The sequence below is a fragment of the Geotrypetes seraphini genome, chromosome 13, assembly GCF_902459505.1.
Source record: "Geotrypetes seraphini chromosome 13, aGeoSer1.1, whole genome shotgun sequence".
Lineage (NCBI taxonomy): Eukaryota > Metazoa > Chordata > Amphibia > Gymnophiona > Dermophiidae > Geotrypetes > Geotrypetes seraphini.
Genome location: NC_047096.1, coordinates 80,646,308 through 80,668,758, shown reverse-complemented (window position 1 = coordinate 80,668,758; position 22,451 = coordinate 80,646,308). Strand labels below are relative to the sequence as shown.

At 41.5% G+C, this 22,451-nt stretch overlaps 2 protein-coding genes across 4 annotated transcripts in view; one reads left to right on the top strand and one right to left on the bottom strand.

Moving 5' to 3' along the window:
• SNF8 (SNF8 subunit of ESCRT-II) overlaps positions 1 to 2,432 on the top strand; it is a 25,992-nt gene extending 23,560 nt beyond the window's left edge. For all 3 annotated transcript variants that reach the window (XM_033917680.1, XM_033917681.1, XM_033917683.1), the window contains 2 exons: positions 107 to 181; positions 294 to 2,432. In XM_033917680.1, the coding sequence (XP_033773571.1) occupies positions 107 to 181; positions 294 to 422 (204 nt within the window). In that variant the 3' untranslated portion in view covers positions 423 to 2,432. The remainder of the gene's footprint in view (positions 1 to 106; positions 182 to 293) is intronic.
• On the bottom strand, positions 1,340 to 22,451 carry UBE2Z (ubiquitin conjugating enzyme E2 Z). Its single transcript, XM_033917679.1, has 7 exons — positions 22,037 to 22,451; positions 18,350 to 18,422; positions 16,113 to 16,300; positions 9,787 to 9,898; positions 7,558 to 7,670; positions 7,188 to 7,278; positions 1,340 to 4,618 (listed from the first exon to the last, which is right to left on the bottom strand). Exons 1-7 carry the CDS (start codon positions 22,369 to 22,371, stop codon positions 4,448 to 4,450), a joined length of 1,083 nt encoding a protein of 360 aa, XP_033773570.1. The 5' UTR covers positions 22,372 to 22,451; the 3' UTR covers positions 1,340 to 4,447.

Here is a 22,451-nt window from a genome sequence, read left to right as displayed (position 1 = left end):
AGGTTGAACATGGCTATACACATCACCTAAGGGGTTAACTCTTGCATAATCTCTCAGATTCAGCAACCATTCTGTTTATTGGTACTGTAATATGTTTCTATTTCAGAAAAAAGGTTTTGTAACTATGAGTGAAATCAAATCCTGTTTAAAGTGGGAGACAGAGCGAGCCAATCAAGTGCTGGTAAGAAAAAAAATAGTGCTGTCCATCATCTACTAGAACAAATGATAGCTCACCTTTGTGCCTGGAAAACTCCTCATTACCTTCAATTACTGTCTCTCTGTTTATTTAAAAGGAACATTTACTTAAGGAAGGTTTGGCCTGGCTTGATCTGCAAGCAATGGGAGAGTCCCAGTATTGGCTGCCTGCTCTCTTCACAGACCTCTACTCCCAGGATCTCACCCCTGAGGAAGCTCTGTCTTAACATATGCACAGCCCAAGAGAAAGCAAAACTGTACATGCAAGAGTGTTGTTAATAAGTGCTAAATAGACTTTGTATGACATTTTCAACTTCTCACTTTTAACAGCAAACTGATTTGTATCTTCTTCATCTACAGTTTGGGATGGTCTATAAATGAAGTTGGAGGTTTAAGTTTGCTTGTTTGAATACATAATGAAAGCTGCTATCTTTTTTGGGGGGAGGGGAGGAAGGGGATTTCTGTAGTATGTTGGACTAGCCCAGACATGGCCAAACTACGGCCCACGGGCCATATCCAGCCCACTGAATTTGTTTAAATTTGTGCTGGTCCAGCAGCACAAGGCAGGCGTGAGCTTTTAGCGCTCCAGCCTGGCCTCATGCCGCTCCCTGAATGACTACCATCAGTTCTCGTGGGACTCGTGAGAACTGACGGCAGCCAATCAGAAAGCGGGGCCAGGCTGGAGCGTGAAAACCTCGCGCCTGCCTTGTACGCTACTGACTTCCGTAGGAGACAGGAAAGCGGCTGGCGAGGTGTCACTCTCATTCCCCGGTGCTTGCGGAGACCCAAGGGGGTCAGCAGAGGTTTTCGGACTTGGTGTAGCTTCTGGGGAAGGGAGCTGGTAGCTGGTGCAAGTGTTGCTGAGTTGTTTGCTGCTGCTGTGCTGTTTGCTTAAGAGGCTTAAAGTAAGGTAACATTTACAAAGATTGCATTGTTGATAAGAGGACAAATGTTCACCTAAGTCTGGTGGTGCAAGTGCTGCTCCCTGGGGGCTTACCCTCAAGGGGGGCAGGGAGCATGGAGAGTCCCTCATTATCAGTAAGGTAAGAGTACGTTGTCTGCTAACTTTGGAAAGGTGTGTTGGGTGCTAGTTTGGGAAAAACTGTTAACTTTTCTTCTGTTGCCATGTTAGTCGACTTGGCAAAGCAAGGGGTGGAACTCTTTTTTTTTTTTTTTTTTTTTAACTAGGCGCCTGGTTTTTCCCTTTCATTTTCTTTGAGGACACCCGCTCTTGGTCTGGCCCCTTTGTCAAATTTAAGAACCCATTGTGGCCCACGAGTCAAAAAGTTTGCCCACCCCTGGACTGGCCTGTACTATTAGTTAATAATTATTTATACTATTAAAGCTTGAGCTAAAACAAAAGCATTCTTATGCCTACTAAAGTAAATCTTTATCTTGGGGGGGGGGGGGGGGTTTCTCAAGTAGTTACCTCTTGTATAAGTCATCTATAATTTGTGAGACATATAAGTTTCTTTATGTTCTGCCAAAACCAAACTTTTATTGCACAAAAATATTCAGTTATGTACAGCTATAGAAACATTTTTTTTTATATTATGACTTTGTAGGCAGATTTTCACTTTCACTATGACAAATTTTATCATCACTAACTGTGCATTTATTGTGAGTCTGTGGATTATCACTGGTACAGACAGGAGTAAAGTGAAGAAAAAAAAATCTCTTTGCAAAAGCTGCATGCAAGATGAGACAGTGAATTAAACTGTAAGGCATACAAGGACTATACAACTCCTTACCCTGTATAAATGGTTAACATTTGTAGGAACAGATGTTGGACAAACTGCAGCAGAGCCCATGAAAACAAAGGTACTGAGACCTAGACCAGATCTATCATTAATGAGTAACAATGAAGTGAAAGTGGCTAAACTAGAATTATATTTGTCATTTACCCACTGCTATCTTAAGTCCTCCTCTTAGGATATAGGGGCCCTTTTACTAAAAGGGAGTAAGCCCTTAATGCACAAACATGTGACTAGGTCCTGTACTGGTTTGCCTGTTTTTATTTGTTACTGCATTTTCAACTTTTTTCCCCCCTCATGGAGCAAGGCATGGGCAGATAGTAGGTGTGAAAGCAGTATCTAGTGCATTACACTTACTAAGTGCTAACTGGCTAATGCACAGTTAATGTGGGACTACTTACTGCTTCTTAAATAAGAGGCAGTACATGGTCCCACATTAACTCTCAGCAGGTGCCACATGTTAATGGGGACATCAACACACAACCTGCAATAAAAAAAATAGTGTGATCTATCTAAAAGATGTAGCTACAGTAACCAGTGGTGTCCCCCCTCAACTTACACTCTCCCTTCCCCACTTCCTCTTTAAATCATCACCAGCCCAAGTAGCTTCTTTGGCCTGCTGCTTGCGCTGGTTTTCCCTCCGACGCCACTTCCTGGCTCCGCAACCTGGAAGTGATTTAAGAGGAGAGCCAGGCCAGTGCGAACAGGCCAGAGAAGTTGCTCGTGCTGGTGAAGATTTAAAGAAGTACAGGAGGGAGGGCACAAGCATGGTATGGGGGGCAGGGGCAGAGAGGTGCCGGCACCATCACCAAAATAGCACCCGGCATGGTCGGTCCCCCCTCCCCCTGACAGTAACTGCAAATTTAGCACATTTAGTAAAAGTAGAAAATTATCTCCGAGTCCATGAAGGCTTATCTGACCAATTGGGTAAGGGACCCCCACTTGATAAGCTATTTACAAACCCAGCTTTTACTTACATGAATTCTTCATGCTCACGTTTTTAAACTTACAGCCAAAAGAAAATCTCTTCAAAAGGAAACATTTCAGTTTGAGTCACAAAGCCAACTTAAAGTTAGCAGAAATATTTGTTACACTGGGTAAATAATTTTGAGCACCATGTGTGATTAACTAGAGACTGTGATAAACAAGAACTCTTCAGGAGCAGGACCAGAGAATGTGCACAGTCTTATCAAAAATGTACAAGCTATACCTGCCCCCAATTCATAATTAAATCAGCCCTTTCCAATAAAGAACATCCAAACAAATGAAGCACCAGTACTGGCACTTAACTTTATACTTATTTTCAGTGGCACCACTCATATGCAGACAATAGACCAGCATAAATAAGACTAATAGTGATTCAGTTTCACCACTCATAACTTTGTCTGCCCCCAGCCTAAGCATAAAGCTTTCTGCACTGGACCTATAACAGCAATGTCTATATATAAAGTTGTGGGTATAATCAGGTGAAAAAAAGAAATTGTGATCAGCAATGAAGCAGACCACATAAATCTTTTAAAATTTCAGGTCCTTTGCTTTCAGTAGCAGAAAATAGTGTGTTCAACTACATCTTATAATGCATTTTATGAACTGCATCTTAAACCATATAAGAAAAACTCAGATCTGCTCCATTCTTGTCTTCTGTGCATTTCTCCCACTAGAGCTTACCTGCAGACTCGTACTGTCCTCAGTCAGGGAAGCTCCTTGGTATAAATCACATTTATTTCAATCAGTTGAAATTCTTACACAAACAAAAGTTAAAGAGGTGAAATAAGCATGATGATCACAATGAAAAGCCTTCTTAGAAAAAAATCATTTCTTAGGAGATCCCAAGTACAATCCTAAAACAGTCTAAAGCTAAATTACAAACAAAACATTTCTGCTTGTATCTAGTTTTTGCAAGAAGCAGTGATTTTCCTTAAAAATGTTGTAAGTTGAGTATTTTCACACATGAAAAAAGGGATTTTGCTTGTGTTTCTGCATTCTAGTACTAAAACAAACTAGGTCCATTTTCCCGGTCCTGCAGCTCTCACACCACTGTCCTTATCTTTGGTCTCTCTAAAAGATGGACTAATAGTAAAGAGTTACTTTGGCAGACAGGACCCAGGCTCCAGTAGAATACAGACGCCATCTAGGAAACCACGACTTTATTAGGCCAGACCATACCCAGCATTGTACCACTATGGATTCACCATTCTTCTTTGCAACATTGGCCTTTACAGATCAGCACCTAATCAAATTACATTATGGTTGAGAAACCAAAGCCGATGAAAATCTCCTGCTGTCATTCCAAACAAAACAAAATGCTGTGTAGGTGATTTCATTACACTGGATGCAAAAAGAGCCCCTGCTGGAAAACAGAGGACCAGTAGAAACAGTCTAAAACAAAGGATGCCTTTTTTAAGATGAAGTCTTCTCTTGTTCACCATTAAGACAGAATGCCATGAAAGCACCACATGCCCATCCTTGGACTAGTAATAAAGAAGCTCAGCAGAAATCTACAGTTGGGTACACCCTTGTGTATCTGTCTCTGTCTCAGAGGAACTAGTGTCTGTATCTATATCCATGTTCTCTGGCTGATGTTTCTCCTGTATCTTTTGTCGAATTGATTGTAAACGTGTCAGTAAAGACTGGTAGTCAAAGTAACCTCGTTTTTCACCAAAAGGATCCTGAAATAGAAACAAAAATTCCATAAGCTCAAATAGTTATCATTGCCTTAACTAAACATAGAGCCAACTGGTTTATGCTAAGTGATAGACTATAATGGTTTTCAGAAATGCTGAAAGCATTTTTCTGCTTCCAAGCCATGAAAACAATTATTAGCTTAGCTTAATGGTTTAAAAAAACATTTGGATAATTTCCTAAAAGAAAAATTCATAAACCATTATTAAGATGGACTTGGGAAAATCCACTACTTATCTGAGTGACCAAATTCAACTCCTGCATAGACTCTAAAATGAGGTCTGGTAAAGCCGCAGACTTAAATAAACGCAGAAATTGTGGGATCGTCCTCTAGTTCTAAAGCCTCTGAGGGATCCAAAGATATGGCATACAGCCCCGGATCCCTAGTCACGGGCAGTGCAATGCCTGAAAACAAGGGGTCAGCAAGCTGGTCATCATCATAAGTATCCCCTAAGTCAAGGTCAGCCTGCCTAGGAACAGCAGCTGACTGTGATAAGGCTGTGCCCAAAGAAGCAGCGCCAGCAAAGGAAAAGTCTGAGGCAGAGTGGTAATGCACAGGTGAAGCATGGGCTGTTCTGAAACTCATTCCACAGATATTTCATGAAATCTGTGAAAGCCTCCAGACCCTGGGGCGCAGTCACCCTCAGATGACTTCACCTTGCATTTCTTGGACTGCAGAAGGTCCACCATGTACATGGAACCTTCAGCCCTGCTGAGCCCCTGAAAAAAGAGAAGGCCCCAATGGGCCTAGCCGAGTGTTTTGTCACCTGCTTAGTCAGGGGAGAGGCTAAGCTTTGCACTGCCGCCTCTCCCAGTTGTGCTACGCAGCACAAGGACACTCCTGAGGCATTACATTTGTGCAATCCTGGCAAGAATTCACGAAAGGAGAGCCTAAGGACTCCCATCCCAACATGTTTTGAGGCAAAAATTGCTGTTTTGGAAGTGTATGGAGCTTTTGAAAAAGAGATTGCTAAAAATCCAAGATGACCACCATTAAGAAATTCGTGTCAAAATTATGATTTTTTTTCACATATAGCAAGTCACAAAAACAGCGATTTTAGGATTTTTTAGTGGGAGAACACAGGGGGACATGCAGAAACCTTCAATACTGCCAAATTTAGACACCCCACTCCCGATCCATTTCACAGGCTGTAACAGCCTTACTCAATGTGACCTGTGCTGGAAATGTGCTGCAGCCTGCCTCAGCCCTGTTAAAGTAGCTGGAATCAGAGAATCAACTGCCTCATGCTAGGAAAGCCTCTTTGATGCTGATTTTCTGGTAGCCAGTCAGATACGATGCCTACACGTTACCTCCACCCTCATGGACCGAAGGACGTTCTCAGGAAAGGGTGGAGGCGAAAAAATGCAGCTGGCACCTTACAACATCGCTGAGTCTCCTAGGTATGCCTAACAGCCTGTTTGGCAGTAAGAGGAAAAATGCGGGGACGGCCTCAAGCTCCTAAGAAACCAATGCAGATTGGCTAACAGGTACCTTCTGGGATTGGCCTCTCAGCTACTGAACGAAATCTGTGCATTCTCAAGGCAGGCAGAGCTTAAGAATCACTCTAAGCACAAAGAAATCCCCAGAAGGGGATATAAACACTGAATAAAATAAGAAAAAATTGAGAGCAGAACAGAAACATCTCCTTAAGGCATGTATGCAGAAGGGGAAAACTACAGGTGGTGCTAGAGCTCCCAGTGAAGTAGAGGAGAGTCACAGAAGAAATCTGGAATAGATACCTTCTGTATAAGGCACACAGCCATTGGGAGACAACCCACTTGTCTAAAATGTCTCACCTATTGCACTGGAAGAGAGGAATACATCTTTAAGATAGTTTCCTTTCTAGGCCTAGCCATGGCTGCAAGCAAGTAGAAGTAATGAAAAAGTAATAATTAAATAAGAGTCTTTATAGCAATGATTGTTTTTAGATTTGGGAAAGGGGTCAATGTCCATTGACCAAAAATGGCAGCATCTAAAGGAGGAAGACAAAAAAAAAAGAAGTTTGACAGATGGAGCACTATGACTGCCAGTTGACAGAGGCAGGATAGTGTTTTTCCTGCTGTAATTTACTACGTTACAAAATGTACTGGTTTCTTTTGATGGGGGAAATTTATTGACTTTTATTCTGTTGTCAGAATAGAATGGGAATCAAAATAAGCATGCAAAGGGGACAAAATTCAATGAATTTTGAATTGTGGAAATGTTCACACAGGACTCAACACACACTGTGTTTCAGCAGAAAGCCTTCATCTGGAGTCCTACTCAATATTTCAAATATCCACAAAAAAAGTGTTTAGAGGTAAACAAAGGTGTTCATCATATGGCTACATATTATCATGTTGTGTCGATTCACATTTGACTACTGCCATTTAAATTACGTTCTGGTTTGAAAATGGCCCAAAGGAGATTATCAAAAATAACAAACCAATAAATAAATCTTAAGTCTCCTGGTCCTTGTTTAAATCAACTTTAATAAAAATTTAACAAACAAAATTTGCTTTAAGTTATTATGACGAAGTAGCCCCTTGCTAGGCTAATATTTGCTTTGTGCATACCTGCATGCTCTGCCCCTGAAGATGAAGTCTGTCTTTGCACACAACCTCATAGAAATCATAATATTCCATGAAAGACTTCTCCATCACATTCCTGCATTGTGAAACATCACACGAGAATACTGTCAGTACATCAGCATCTCCTTTCATCCCCTAAAATATCAAAGCATTGCAACCCACCTAAATCATGAAGCTGGAATAAGCCTCTTCCCTTCACATGCAGACAAGATGTACCCTATCCCTGCCGGTGCCAGTGTAAAAAGTAAAATATGTCTGTCATCCTTCATCAGCAGTCTTGCACCTAGTTTCATCCTGTACAGTGCTCAATGTCACTGCCTCTCCTTCAGCCTTAAATTTCAGGTTTGTTCCTTACCATAAAGCATCAGGACAGGGACATTTTCCTTCAAGCATGTCACAGACTGCCACTCGGATGGCTTCGTGTCGAATGCACTCGTTATAATTCTTACTGTCCCCTGAATGACGTTCCTGCACAAAGACAGTCTTTATGAAGTCATCACAAAATGAGAACACACCCAAACCAGAATCTCCAGATAGGAAAGAAAACATGGCACAGAATAACAGCAACTCTATGTTGTTATTATAAAGCTCAGAGGTAGTACATGGGGGCAAAGCCAGACCATAATAAGAAGCATGGAAATCCATGTGCTCATTCACACAGGGTGGGAAAAAAAACAATGAAGGAAAACTAACTGAAATGGGTAATAGATGATATCTTACAAGCAGTTAAACTTCTAATAGCTGGCAACTAGGATAACTGGGCTGACTGTATGGACCAAGTGGTATTTATTAAACATTTTTAATGAACAGAAGAAAATAGACAATTACAAAACATCATAGAGCATTCAAAAATTATTTTTGTTTTCTACATAATAATAATATCATCTCCTTAGCCACTTCTCCACCTCTCACCAAACAGCAATTTGCCACTATTATGTTAGAAAAGGTACATTTTATTAAGCTGTGCCTTGGCACAACCTCATGTGGGTCTTTCCTGAGTGATAGCACCATTTTTACCGCAGCAGCAAAATGGCTGATTTTCCATTTTTTTTCAATGAATGGCCAAGCACTAATGTTTGAAAATCCTTGACTGAATGAGCTATTGTTTGATAATGCCTTGGTGGCCCTGATGCAGCGGATGAACACATTTCCTGCGAAACGCTGGCCGCGTCGGCAGACAGGCATTTGATGTGACATTAATGGCCCAAAAAAATGTTTCAACAGTGAAGACTGCTAGAGATAAGTTACAACAATTTTTTGTCAATTTTTTTCAACATTATGAAAAAGTACATGTTGGGAATTTTGAGCACGTACTGTTGCTGAAGAAAGGTGCTTCAACAAATAATGAATAGTGTTATGGAAATTTTAGAAAAATCATAAATTTAAAGAATTGTTTGGTGCAGGGTATAAAAAGCAAATATATATAAAAATTATTGGCCGATGATTGGAGCAGCAGCGGGAACACTATGCTGACCATCTCAGTTTGTGATTCAACAACTGTGCGTAGGCTCCAACTCTGAGGCCGCTAGTACAAAGCCTGGAAATCTTAGAGCTAATAACACTGATGTGTACTGTTTAAAAGAAGTGGTGTTATTATATATTTTGTGATATCAAGCACTAATGTAGCCATTAACAAGAATTAGTGCATAAGCATTTACCAACACCTATTTTTAGGCAGTAAAGGCTCAGGTGCTAATCCTGTGCAAACCAATTAGTGTGCCATAATGTGGCTGTCTGATTAGCACAGAAAAATACCCACTCTCTTCCCCCACTCCCAGACATGCCCCACTCTGGAAAAATAAAGAATATTTTAGCATTTAGTCAAGAATTGCTAATGAGTGTGACTGTTGGGCAGACTGGCTGGACTGGACTGATCAGATCTTTATCTGCTACTATGTAGCACATCGTTTGTGCGTGTACATTGCAAAATTGAGGTGTCCCATGGTAAGCCCTAAGCTAAAGCAGCACATGTCTGTGCTTACTGCATCTTAGTAAAAGGAGCCCTAAGAGAGGATGTTATCAATATGTGCTATTGTTAAGATGCGTTAGTTTAACTTTTACTCCAGTTATAAGTAAAATGGGACTTGTATTAAAATAGGACCAGTTAGTGATAAAACAACAGTAGTCTATGTTGCTAAATATGCCTCTAAGTGTAATATCACAGGTAGATCAAGATAGCAAAGCTTTGAGGACAGTGGGAAGTAAGGCATGTGCTAGGAGGAACACATACTAGTCTAGTTTTGGCTGCTCTACAGCTTCCGTTTTCACCACTCAACCCAAAAAAAGCTTTAGTTTTTATTTTCTCCAATTTGTATCCAGAATAGAATGAATTAATGTGTGGCTACCAATGTGAGAGTGATCTTAACCAGAGGAGTATTATGCTGAAAGAACTGATTAAAACAGAGCATCCCAATCCTGTCCTGGGGTCCCTTCATATCCACATTATATACGCATGAGATAAATCTGCAAATGTTGGGTTGCCAATCCATGCAAGCTTATCTCCTGTTTATTCATTGTGGATATCCTGAACACCTGCCCGGCTGCAGAAGCCTCAGATTAAGAGAACAGTACACATTAGCCTTACCTGTTCAAAGCCAGGTTCATTGTGATATGGGTTCTCCGTCATCAAAGACTGGATAGAGATGAGGACTGAAGAGATACTCTGAGCTGGACTCCAAGCAGGTCCAGTCCATGTGCTGGAAAACATATTACAAATCAGATAAAGGCTACTGCTGTGCAATGAGACACCTGCCCCCATCTTTATCTCCTTGGAACTGGCACTGTATACATAAGGTGACCATACGTCCCGTTTTCAACAGAACAGTCCTGTTATGGGACCGACCGTCCTGCTGTCCCGACCCACCGCAGAACAGAACAGTGTCCTGAAGCTGTGCGTGGGGACAACGGACTGGCGATCGCTTCCCCTCCTGCGCTAAAGCCTGCCTCCCTCCTTCCCTACCTACAGCTCCAAAATGGTCAGGGGGGGCCTGCCAAGTCTGAAATCACCTTACCTATTATCAGGGCTGGCATTAGGGGATGGCAAGGGGGGTCCTGCGATCCAGGCAGCTCACTTAGCTGCCATCAGCCCTGCCTTCGGCTGTGCCGGTAATGCTAAACTGCACGGTAAAACCAAAGAGAGAATCCGTGATACTTTCCCATTTGCCTGCATTGCTCGAAATTCTGCCGCTCTTGATCCTGCCCCCCTCTGAAGTGACTTCCTGTTTTTGAGGGGCGGATTGAGAGCTGCAGAACTTCGAGCAATGCAGGCAAGTGGGAAAGTCCCGTAGCTTCTCTCTTTGGTTTAACCGTGCAGTTTAGCATTACCGGCGCAGCTGAAGGCAGGGTTGATGGCAGCTAAGAATCGCCTCCAGTCTCGCAGCAGCACTAGAACACTTGCCTCTAAATTAAGCTAAGGGCTGATTCCCTGTGGGTAAAGAGGGGAAGTACTGGAATGGGATGTGGGAAGATGGTGGGTTGGCTGGCTCAGGAAAGGGGAGAAAGCTGCTAAATCAGATAAGGAAAAAAAAAAAAGGAACACAGGAAGATGCTGGGCATGAAGGTTGTAGAGTGAAGGTAAAAAACCAGACATGAGGAGTAGGAAGGCAGGTGGGAGATGCTGGACACAAAAGGAGAGAGAAGGAAAAGGGAGAGGAACGAGAGATGCCAAGTCCATGGGAGGGAGGGAAAGGAGATATCAGACCATGGAGGGGGAGGGAGAGATGCTAGAGCATGGGGGGAGAGAAAGGAAACAAATGCCAGACCAGAGGGAAAGGAGGGAGATAGAAACCAGGGCATGAGGGAGGGGAGGGAAGGAGGTAGAGACGTCAGACCATGGGGTGGAGTGGGAAGGAAGGAAGGAAAGGAGAAGAGAGAGATTCCAGAGCATAGGGAGACAGAAAAATGGAGAGGGGGAAGCTGAAATGAATCATGTACAATTCAGTTTATGGAAGGAGCATAGAAAGAGGAAAGATACCATATGGAAGAGAGAGAGGGCGGGCACTGGATGGAAAGGGCAGAGAATGGAAGGGGCGAGACAGAGGGTGAACAGTAGATGGAAGGGGTAGAGAGAGGGGGATAGACACTGAATGGAAGTGTGGAAGAGATAAGGGACAGACACTGAATGCAAGTGTAGGGGAGAGGAGGGATAGACGCTGAATGGAAGTGTGGGGGAGAAGGGGGCAGACTGAATGGAAGTGGGGGAGAGGGGGAGCAGACACTGGAAGGAAGTGGGGAGGAGAAAGAAAAAAGGGTACATGCTGGATTGAGGGAAGAGGATAGAGTTAGATACTGGAAGGGGTGAGGGAAAGAGGTGGCAAGCTATAGGTAGACACAATGAAAGAGGGAAATTGAGGACTGAATTGTAAGAAAGAATTTAGACATAGGCAGAAAATAAATTGAGAAGGAAGGGAGTAGAGAGAGAGAGATGCCTGAGCAGGGGGGAAGGGGAGGAGACAGATACCAGACCTGGGAGGAGGAAAAGAGGAAGGAGACAGATACCAGATCTGAGAGGAGAAAAGGAGGAAAGAGATAAGCTAAAATCTGCTGGGAGGGAGGGAGGAAGATGAGAAAGAGGCAGAGAAAGTGTGTGTGTGGGGGGGTTTGTAAGCAGATTAGAAAAACTAGAGAGAGAAAGGCCTGGACCACAGGGGAAAGACAGGAAGCAGATGCAGGACTATGGGAAGTTCAGACAGAGGGGGAGAGACCCTGGGGAAGAACAGGGAGATTTAAGATCATAACAGAGGAGGGAGAGAGAGGAACAAAGGTACAAATGAGACCTGGAACAAAGGTACAAATGAGACCTGGAACAAAGGTACAAATGAGAACTGACACTGGATCTGGGGAGGGTAAGAGGGAAAAGAGAGAAACCTGGACCCAAAGGGGATGGGGCTGGATTGTGAAAGAAATGTTGGATGCGAAAGAAAGATTGGATGAACAGTCAGAAGGAAGTGCAACCAGAGTCTCATGAAATCACCAGACAACAAAGGTAGGAAAAATGATTTTATTTTAAATTTAGTGATCAAAATGTGTCCGTTTTGAGAATTTATATCTGCTGTCTATATTTTGCACTATATTTGTCTGTTTTTCTATAGTTACTGAGGTGACATTGCATATTTTAAATTCATCTACCTTGACATCTTTGAAAAAAATCCGAAACTCGTAAATGATAATTAACATTTTCTCTGCGTAGTGTGCTTTGTGTTTTTTTTTTTAATTTTATGTTTACCATTATGAATTAATAAGATATTGTGTGTACATGAAAAATGAATGGAAGAAATTGGGGGCGGGGCTAGGGTGGGATTGGGGCGGGTTTAGGGTGGGATTGGGGGGGGCGGGTCTGAATATTAATAGATGTCCCGTTTTGATGAAAAAAATAAATGGTCACATTAAGTATACATCATATCTTGAACCATCACTATAGGCACTGTAAGAACACTTCAAAGCATTTTACCTGTGATGATCAGATGTCTGAAAACTGCCCAGCCTCATTACATCTTGAGAAGAGGCAATCCCAGGGGCATGTTTAGGTCAGAAAAGGATGCCAATAAATTGCATTTTCAAATCTCTCACAGAAAATGGAGATGCAAGTGATCACATTCAAAGTAAAACCAAAATGTACTGTCTCTGAAAACTGGTAAAAAGCGCATGTGGTCTTTCTTTCAATGTAGTCTGAAACCTGCCCCCAGACTTATTTTTATTACGTATGTACTATTGAAATGTGTCTAGACATTATGGGCTAATTCTAAAAGTGGGCATCAATATTTATGTGTGATTGCAATATTTATGTGTGATTGCAATATTTATGTGTGATTGCTTATGTAAATGATTAGAATGGCGGCACATACAAGTATACTGTGTATGTCAAAAATCCAGCTTAACTTACAGAGGGTGCTTTGTAAAAGTATAAACAGAGGTAGAGCAGAAATGAGGCTTACACGCATGAAAACCTGTAGAATATTATAAGTTACACACGTACTTCTAACATTTAGGCATACACACATCAGCTCTATGGCTGGTGTACCGTATAAACTTGAATATAAATTCAGATTTTTGGGCCAAAAATGGGGATCTTGGCCTATATTTAAGTCTTCCTACTGTTACCAGCATTTTTCCTCTGCTCTCCACAGTTACTGGACTTTTAACTTGCAGCTCCTTCCTCCTTTAGCTGACACTGACAAAAGCTATGCTTGGGCTGATGCAGATGATCAAGGCCCTGAAAAGACCCTGTGCATAGCTTTTGTCAGAGGAAGATGGGTCAGACAGGTAACTTTTCTGCAAGGCCCAAGAACAGCCTGAAGCCTCTCTTCTCTTAGTGGTCCAGGTATCCTCTACTCCGGAGTGTTTCTGCCACGACCACTTCTGGGTTCGTGGCAAGACCCAGTCTTCTCCGGCAGCCCTCCAATACCTGCAGCTGGTAGCAGACAAGCAGCAAACAGCCAGCTAGCCCTTCTACAAACTGGGGCCTGAAGGACACTCCAGCTTCCCCAGGGTAAACAGCCAGAATTTTTTTTCTCAGCTTACATCAGCAGCTGAAAGAGATGCAATTTAAAGCAGGGTGAGGAGGAAAAATGCCAGTAACTGTAAGGAAAGGGTATGTAGAATAAGAAATGCCCATCGTTGGGGGTGGGGAGTTACTGTAAACTTGAATGTAAACTCCTCCACCCTCTGGGTTTGATTTAATAGTCCCCCCTCAAAAAAAAGGGGGAAAACGTAACTCAGTTTACACTTGGAGTGGAGGAGTAGCCTAGAGGTTAGTGTAATGGCCTGAGAATCTGGGAACTGGATTCAGCTCCTTGTGACTCTAGGCAAGTCACTTAACCCGCCATTGCCCCAGGTACAAAATAAGTATGTATATAACATGGCTCTTGGTCGCTCTATAACTGGGATCTCAAAGTTCCTCCTTGAGGGCCACAATCCAGTTGGGTTTTCAGGATTTCCCCAATGAATATGCCCAATTGAAAGCAGTGCATGCACATAGATCTCATGCATATTCATTGGGGAAATCCTGAAAACCCGACTGGATTATGCCCTCAAGGAGGGACTTTGAGACCCCTGCTCTATAATGAAGGCTCTTGACAGAGTATTTAAAGGCAAGAAAATAACACTCAAAACGAAGAACAGACTTGTCTATGCACTTTATTTTCTCAGTGGTTAATTATGGATGCAAAAGTTGGACATTATGGAAGCAAGAAAGAAAGCTAAGATTGATTAATTTGAACTTTGGTGTTGGCGAAGGATTTTATGCGTGCTATAGACTGCCAGAAGAACTAATAAATAGATTTTGGGAGAGATTGAACCAACTATGTCACTTGAAATCCACATGATGAAGTTATGACTTATTTTGGTCACACTGTTAGAAGGGAGAGATCATTGGAGAAAGACATCATGTTTGAAAAGAGGGCATCCCACAACTAGATGGCTAAATATGTTGAAGACAACTATGGTGATGATGCTGGAGGACCTTGTTGGACTAGCACAAAACCGACTTCTTTTTGTATCTGTAATTCGCTAGGACTCAAACTCAAGTCGATGACACCTAACACACATATAACATGTAATCTACTTTAATTGTAGCCACAGAAAGGCATTTTATCAAGTCCCATCTCCTTTCCTCTGAAACAATGGTTGTGTTATGTCTTTTTTTATATTATTATTTTTTCTTTCTTTTAGATTATTATTGTACATCGCTTAGACAATGTTTGATTTGTGGGATATCAAATTATAATAAACTTGAACTTGAAATCTGAATAAGTTTATATTCAAGTATATATGGTAAGTGCTCGGATCTAACTGCTTATGTACATATTCTATATAGAAAAGTAAGTAACTTATAGAATTTCTCTCTTTATGCATGGGACAGCATGCACAATAAATAAAATAATAGAATCAGCACACTCTACCTGCTCCAGAATGATATCAAGAGCATAATGTTCCCTACTAGAGAATAAGGTTGTCAAGGCAAATAGACAACGTGCTTAAATAAAGAAAGATGTAAGTTGATGTACCTTGACAGAACACAAAAGAACATTAATGTGATTGCTGATGACTGCTTCCGATACTCCATGCATTCCTTAGCTGCAACAAATATATAAACCATCAAAAGAAAAGTGCATGCAAGAATCATGCCTTATTAAGGCCTAATGAAGCTGTGCATGGAAAGTAAGGGATAGCCACATCATACCCTAAAAATGTGAAGGCTTCTATCAATTTACAAACTAAATATTATTTAATTAATCATGATATTGAAAACAGAGAATATTTAAAAAGATCTGGGGGCCATTGACAACTTATTGTAATGAATAGATACCATTTTCTATTGAAAGTATATTTACAAATGGGGGGAGGAGGGTGGCTTATAGTTTACTGTGGGTTTAATCAAAAGAAAAATAATATTTATATTGTATATTTTTGATTAAATGTTAAAGGAAAAGGGGGGTGGGAAGGGAATAAATATATATATTTGATGTTAGAAAGAAATTCAAGTGATGTATTTAATTTCAAATGTTTTATTATTTGTACACTTGATGTAAGATTAAAAATGAATAAAGAAATAAAAAAAAAAAAGAAAACAGAGAATAAAAAGTTAAAAACAGACCAGCAGAGGGAAGAAAATCCAAATGAGAGAATACTAGCAAATACTCTGAAATCATTTCAAGAGCAATGTGTGATCTGAGAACAAAGACAGAGAGTAAACTATGCAGATGTAGCTTCCATCACCCTAAACTAATATCTGCACACTTAGAATTGTCAACCCAGAGCAGGTTAGAAGCCATACACATATTGACTTAGTTTATTTGTCTTCAAGGGTGATAGCAAAATAATCATTAGCATCACTTTATCAATGAGAAGAAAGGCTGCCAGTAGCACAAGAACTTGTCTAGTAGTCTGCCACCATCAAGCTTGAGTCCTTACCCTAAAATACTCAGGCAGACCTTCCCGTTGCGGTAGAAGTTAGGATTAAATCTCACAGTATTGTTCCCAGTTGTCATCAGCTTGACCCGTGGTGGGTGGATGGGATAATCTGGAGGACAGCGAAACAGGAACAAGAAGAAACCCCCTTCATAAGGCGTGTCAAATGGGCCTGTGATCAATGCATGAATCTGCAAAACAAAAGCCCATCTCGCGCACCATTTCAAAACTGTGCAACACCAAAAAATTTCTCAAGACAAGCAAAGAGCTCCATATGGTGCTAGATGCAAAAACATTGGTGATTCCCCTCTACAGCAACTACACCCACAGAAACTGTATACAGTACAAGTCCAAAAATCTGGACTGATCGGGGATTGGGATAGTCCAAATTTTCCAGATTCTCAGGCACTACTTTTAAAATTCAAATTTAAAGAATAAAGAAGAAATGAACAAGTTGATTTTGTTGATTTATTCACTAACAAATACAGAATACTTCATTTCTCAAAATGGGTAGTTACAGGAAAACATACAATAAATTTAAATATTGTTTCACTGAATTAGGCCATATTAAGAGGCTCATACAAAAGATATGTATTTTACTGTACAATTTGGTTCTGAATGTTCACTTTTTCCCCATTTGTAACATTTACTGTAATAACTCCAGCATCACCATCTATCTCTCTCTTTCCCCAAGAGTTCAGAATGCATTGTTAAAGGATCCAGAGTCACAGGTGGTCTGGATTACTGGCATCCATATTTTTGGACTTGTATTGTATATAACCCCTCAAATTAGACACATAACAGCCTCCTTGACACTTCCAAGATATCGCATGAATCCCACACATATATCTTACATTTGCTAGTTAAGATATCCCCCAATATCTGGCCTCCAGACCTGTAGCTTTTTCTCCTTCCTCACACTAACTAATAATGGCTTATTCATCCTCTATTCAGAAAGGGCCAAGCACATTCTGATACTTAAGTACCAAGTATAGCACAAACTCTCAGCTGCTACTTCTGTTCTCCGTTCATAAAAAGCAGTGCTATATTATTATCTCTGCTTTCATCAAGAACGGAACTTTCCCCCACAGAGACTTAGTATGATGCTTAGTTGCCCTTACCAGATAAGTGGCCGCTAGTGCACCTTCAACCCAGTTGCGAGTGTTTCAATTATGCTGCAAGATTTGGCTATACAGGTTGGAGGTTTTTTTTTATGCCAATGACTGATTTCATGACAGCACTTATGACTGTCACTTTATTCTGAGGCTCTTTTTCTCCACCTGCTACCGTTGCAGATAGATTGTTATTTGCTCTCTCTGTGATTTTAATCCTTTTCAACAGTCGAGTTAATATAACCTCATTCCTATTGCCAAGATGCAACAGGAATGGCCATTCTCCTACACTCCACAGGACATACTGTAGGTCAGGGCTGCCAAAGTCCGGTCCTCGAGATCTACTGGCAGGCCAGGTTTTCTGGATATCCACAATGAACATGCATAAGAAAGATTTGCATACCAATAAGGCAGTGCAGGCAAATCTCTCTCATGCATATTCATTGTGGATAGCCAGAAAACTTGGCCTGCCAGTAGATCTCGAGGACCGGACCTGGGCAGCCCTGCTGTAGGTTATTGTACATACATGCATGGACTGTGTACACTCTACATTTCTTTAAGTATGCTAGACTGTACATAAACCCATAGACTTACACCATACAAGTAATTATATAAATATACGAGGTTAGTATCCTGTACACATTAATTCCCAAGATGTTTGTAAATCCAAACAACCAAACTTCATAAGGAGTGTAATGTTATTAAGAATGGGTGAATATTTAAACAGCGGCAGTCCCTTGAATATAGCTTGAATTATGAATGCTCAGAATAGTGTTGAAAAGTGATAAATTTTCTCTTCTCAGAAAAATAAGCCACCACCCAATAAAGTAAATTTCATCATAACTGGGTTCTAATGACATTAAAAACCAGACAGCTTGGATCTCCAAACCTCTGTAGATAATATATTTCTATACTGAATGATTTCCAATACGCCAAAGCTCTAGTTGTCTTTATGCCATTAGACAATACACAACTTTATTTTTGTACTGTAATAACCTGAATGCTCTGTACTTATTTCAGAGGGCAGAGATGAAAGAACATCTCATTAGCCACACATATCTAGAAATGTGTAACACTTTAAACATACACTAGAGAAGTACTACCTGCATTACTGTGAGAGTCACCTACCTTGGTCATATCCTGAGGATCAGGCACCACAAACATTCCTGGGGGAGGTTCTTTGTAAATGGACATGATATCTCTGAACAAGAATACAGTTATAGACATTCAGCTACAGTCTGTCAAAAACACAGGTAAACATAAACAAGAAACCAAAAAACAAACAAAATTCTTATTATCAGGTTCTATAAGGTGTTTAATACCTTATCCCATCCATTCTGTCCAATTGTGATTCTTCCACTTTAGGAAAAACCCAGCATCGGCTCCCCAACACCTCCTTTCTCAACCATAACCCCAACTTCTTCCCCAAACATACTTCTTAATCTGTTGAAGTGCTACCCCTCCATCTCCTCCACTGGTAGCCATTTCAGGGCTTTTAATTTTTTTTTTTTTAATTCTTTATTCATTTTTAAATCTTACAAGAAGTGTACAAATAATAAAACATTTAAAATTAAATACATCACTTAAATTTTTGCTTTGATTATGACAAAATCAACAGTAAATCTAACACTCAGGTCCCCTTCCCTATCTTGTTGCCAATTTCTAATAATTTAGACAGCTATTAAAACTAACAAAGATATTGTCTAAACCAGTCACACTCCACATGCATCTAGAAGTAACCATATTCATTCCCCAATTTCCCCTTGGAAGCGCAATGCAGCCCTACCACTATTGTTTAGGTTCTCTGACTATAAATCCCAAATCCACTACTCTCGCTATTTTGTACATGCATTTAAGGTTTCTGATTAAGCCAGTAATGTAGTGCCCAAATTGTGGATCATGACCACAAATGGCTTCACAAAATTGTCAGGAGGGTCTCTAGCACAGTGGTTCCCAACCCTGTCCTGGAGGACCACAAGGCCAATCGGGTTTTTGGGATAGCTCTAATGAATATGCATGGAGCAGATTTGCATGCCTGTCACCTCCATTATATGCAAATCTCTCTCGTGCATATTCATCAGGGCTATCCCAAAAGCCTGACTGGCCTGGTGGTCTTCCAGGACAGGGTTGGGAACCACCGCTCTAGCACACCCTGAGGCAAAAACAGGAGACATTAATCCTGTGGTAGTCCTACTGATTGATTGATTGATTTATAATACTTATTACTCGCATTATCTGCTAGTTCTAAACGAGGTACAATAAAAACAAATATAAAAAGGCAGTCACCCTGATTGGCTGCCACAAAAGAAAAGGCACGGGAGATGAAATGTTACACAATAAGGGCCAGATTCTATAAATGGCACCAATCTGTGAGGTTGTCAATCAAAAATATGGTGCCGTTTACAGAATTAAGCCTAGCGGCGCCTAAGCAAATTTAAGCATCGCTAGGCATTCTAGACATAGGTGCCACTCCATTAGGCCAGCTTTTCACTCGTCTAATTTGGTGGCACCTATTTTGGAAGTCTAACAACGTCTAAGTCAATCATGTCTATTCTCCATAACCATGCCTACATTTTAACAAAGGCGTCATTAGGCATCCTTGGACTTGCGAAGGCGCCTCCACTTAAGCATCGCTAGGCATCCTAAGAGTTTGTCACCAAACTCTGAAATTGGGTTTTTTTTTTTTTGGATTGGCTGAAAACCAGCACGGTCAATTAAAATGCCAATTAAAATAAAAATTAAGCACGGATCCAAAATTTAAGCGTCACTAGGTGGCTGCAATTAGTGCGTCATTTATAGAATATGGCCGTAACTGTCTGCATTCTTGGTGCTGCTTTCCACCCACTGGTCACTGTTTCTACCTGCCTTTCTCCCCCTTCCAAGATACCATTGCCTTCTTTAGTCTGTTCACCTCCTACGCTGCAGGCTTGCTCTGCCCTGCTTCTGCTTTGATCACTTGGTTTGTAAATAACACCTGGTTAATAAGAGCTGTCATACTGGGCTAGTCCAAGAGTCCATCTAGCCAAGTATCCTGTTCCAAACAGTGGCCAGTCCAGGTCACAAGTACGTGGAAGAGTACCAAAAAAATAGCAAGATTCAATGCTATTTAACCTCAGGGATAAGCAGTGGCTTTCTCCAGATCTACCTTAATAATGAGGTACTGACTTTTCCTCCAGGAATCTGTCCAAACCTTTTATAAACCTAACTACATTAACTGCTTTTACCACTTGTTCAAGCAATATTTATTTATTTATTCATTCATTCAATTTTCTAGACCGTTCTCCCAGGGGAGCTCAGAACGGTTTACATGAATTTATTCAGTTACTTAAGCATTTTTCCCTGTCTGTCTCGGCGGGCTCACAATCTATCTAATGTACCTGGGGCAATGGGGGGATTAAATGACTTGCCCAGAGTCACAGGGAGCAGCATAGGTTTGAACTCACAACCCCAGGGTGCTGAGGCTGTAGTTTTAACCATTGTGCCACACACTCCCAATACATTCCGCAGCTTAACTATACAGTATGCAGAGTTCATATTACAAGTTTTTGGAGGGTTCTTTTTTTTTAAAAGGGACTAAAATGTGGAACTCCTATAGTTTACATGAGTAATGATGTGAAGAGTTCCTGTATAAACTCTATATACTGAGGACTTTTATTTACTAGATTTGTATACTGCACTATCTCAACTGTTCTACACAGTTCACCATGTCACATATATAATTCAGTACATAAAACTAACACAACACAGCATTTGGAGCACTGATATCCGATTGCCGCATTTACATACATCAGTTATAGTAGTTCAGAGTGGGGTTTTAAGACTGGAAATACTGATGAAGACACCAAGGGAACAGGGAAGAATTGTCATGGTCATTACTTAAGGAAAGTTAATTTGAGGGTTATGATTACAGGGTTCCAGAAGGAATAACATTTAACAATAATTTGCTTTGGTCACCATTTGGGGATCAAATTAATTTTTCAACTGCTAAAATGGGGTCACATTGGAAAAATATTTGGGAGTCATTAATTTAGAGGAATTAGTTGGCAATGTGTGTGGATACTTCCAAGGCAACTGTCATCATGACCAGAACCCATTTCATTTTTTTATGAGTGGGGGTGGGGGGCTGCAACACATAATTCTGATTAGAAATGGGGAAAAATTTGCAGTCATTGCTGCAGTGATGGGGCTAGTTATAAGGCAATTTTTTTTAAGCAAGGCAGCAATGACTGGGACAGATATAGAATGATTTTGTATGTAACTGTAGCAGTGATTGGGACTGTTAGGGTAATTATGTGAGACTGGTTATGAGGCAATTGCAATGAGGGGGGTGTTTCTGCAGAAGACTGCTGCGCTGATGGGGCCAATTCTGCGGTACAGTGTAGCAGTGATGAAGCCGATTTGGGGAGAATTCTGTGGGTGTTTGCATTGATGATGTGACCAGTTCTGGGGTAATTCCACTGGTAATTATTGCTGTGATGAAACTCATAATGGGATGATTCTGTGGGTGACTGTAGTGGTGATGGGGACGATTACAATAATAATGGAGCTAACGGTAGTTGTGGTGGTAATGGATAAATGATGGACTAATTCTGTATGTGATTGCAGGGGTAATAGAGCTGGTTAAAGGGTAATTTTCCGAATTACACAATAATTTTGCAGCAGTAATAAAAGCAATTATCGGGTGATTTGGGGGCGACTGGAGTCGATTCGAGTGACTGTAGTAATAATAGGGCTAGGTATGGAGTCAATTATTTGCAAGCGATTTTTCGGTTTACCAATAGCCTCTAGGGGTAACTGGGCGCGGTGGATCCTCACCGTTTGATACGCAGCAAACACTGCGGAGATGCTCGGTCGTTATCCCAGTCTGAACTGAGCGTCGGGTCCCAGAAGGTGGAATGAGTGAGGAGAACAGCCCCAGCAGGCTGCAAGCCAGCGATGGGAGTGAGGGGGCCAGGAAGTCCAGCGCCAGGCCCCGTCGTCCCACTCCCATCGGCCGCTGGCATCCCGAACCCCGCCGCTGCCCACAGCTCCGCAGGAAGAAAGGCCGCGTTTGCTCCGCTGCTGGCAGGGCCGCTTGCCCCGGTGTGGCCCGCTGCCGGGCCGCCACCAGCAGCCATCACTGCCGCCTCCTCCGTTTGACTCTCCGCCATTCCTCCCCCGCTTCCGGGACTCCAGGTCAGCGAGTAGAGGGCAGAGCGTCGTCCCGTCACGCGGAACCAACGACTACGAG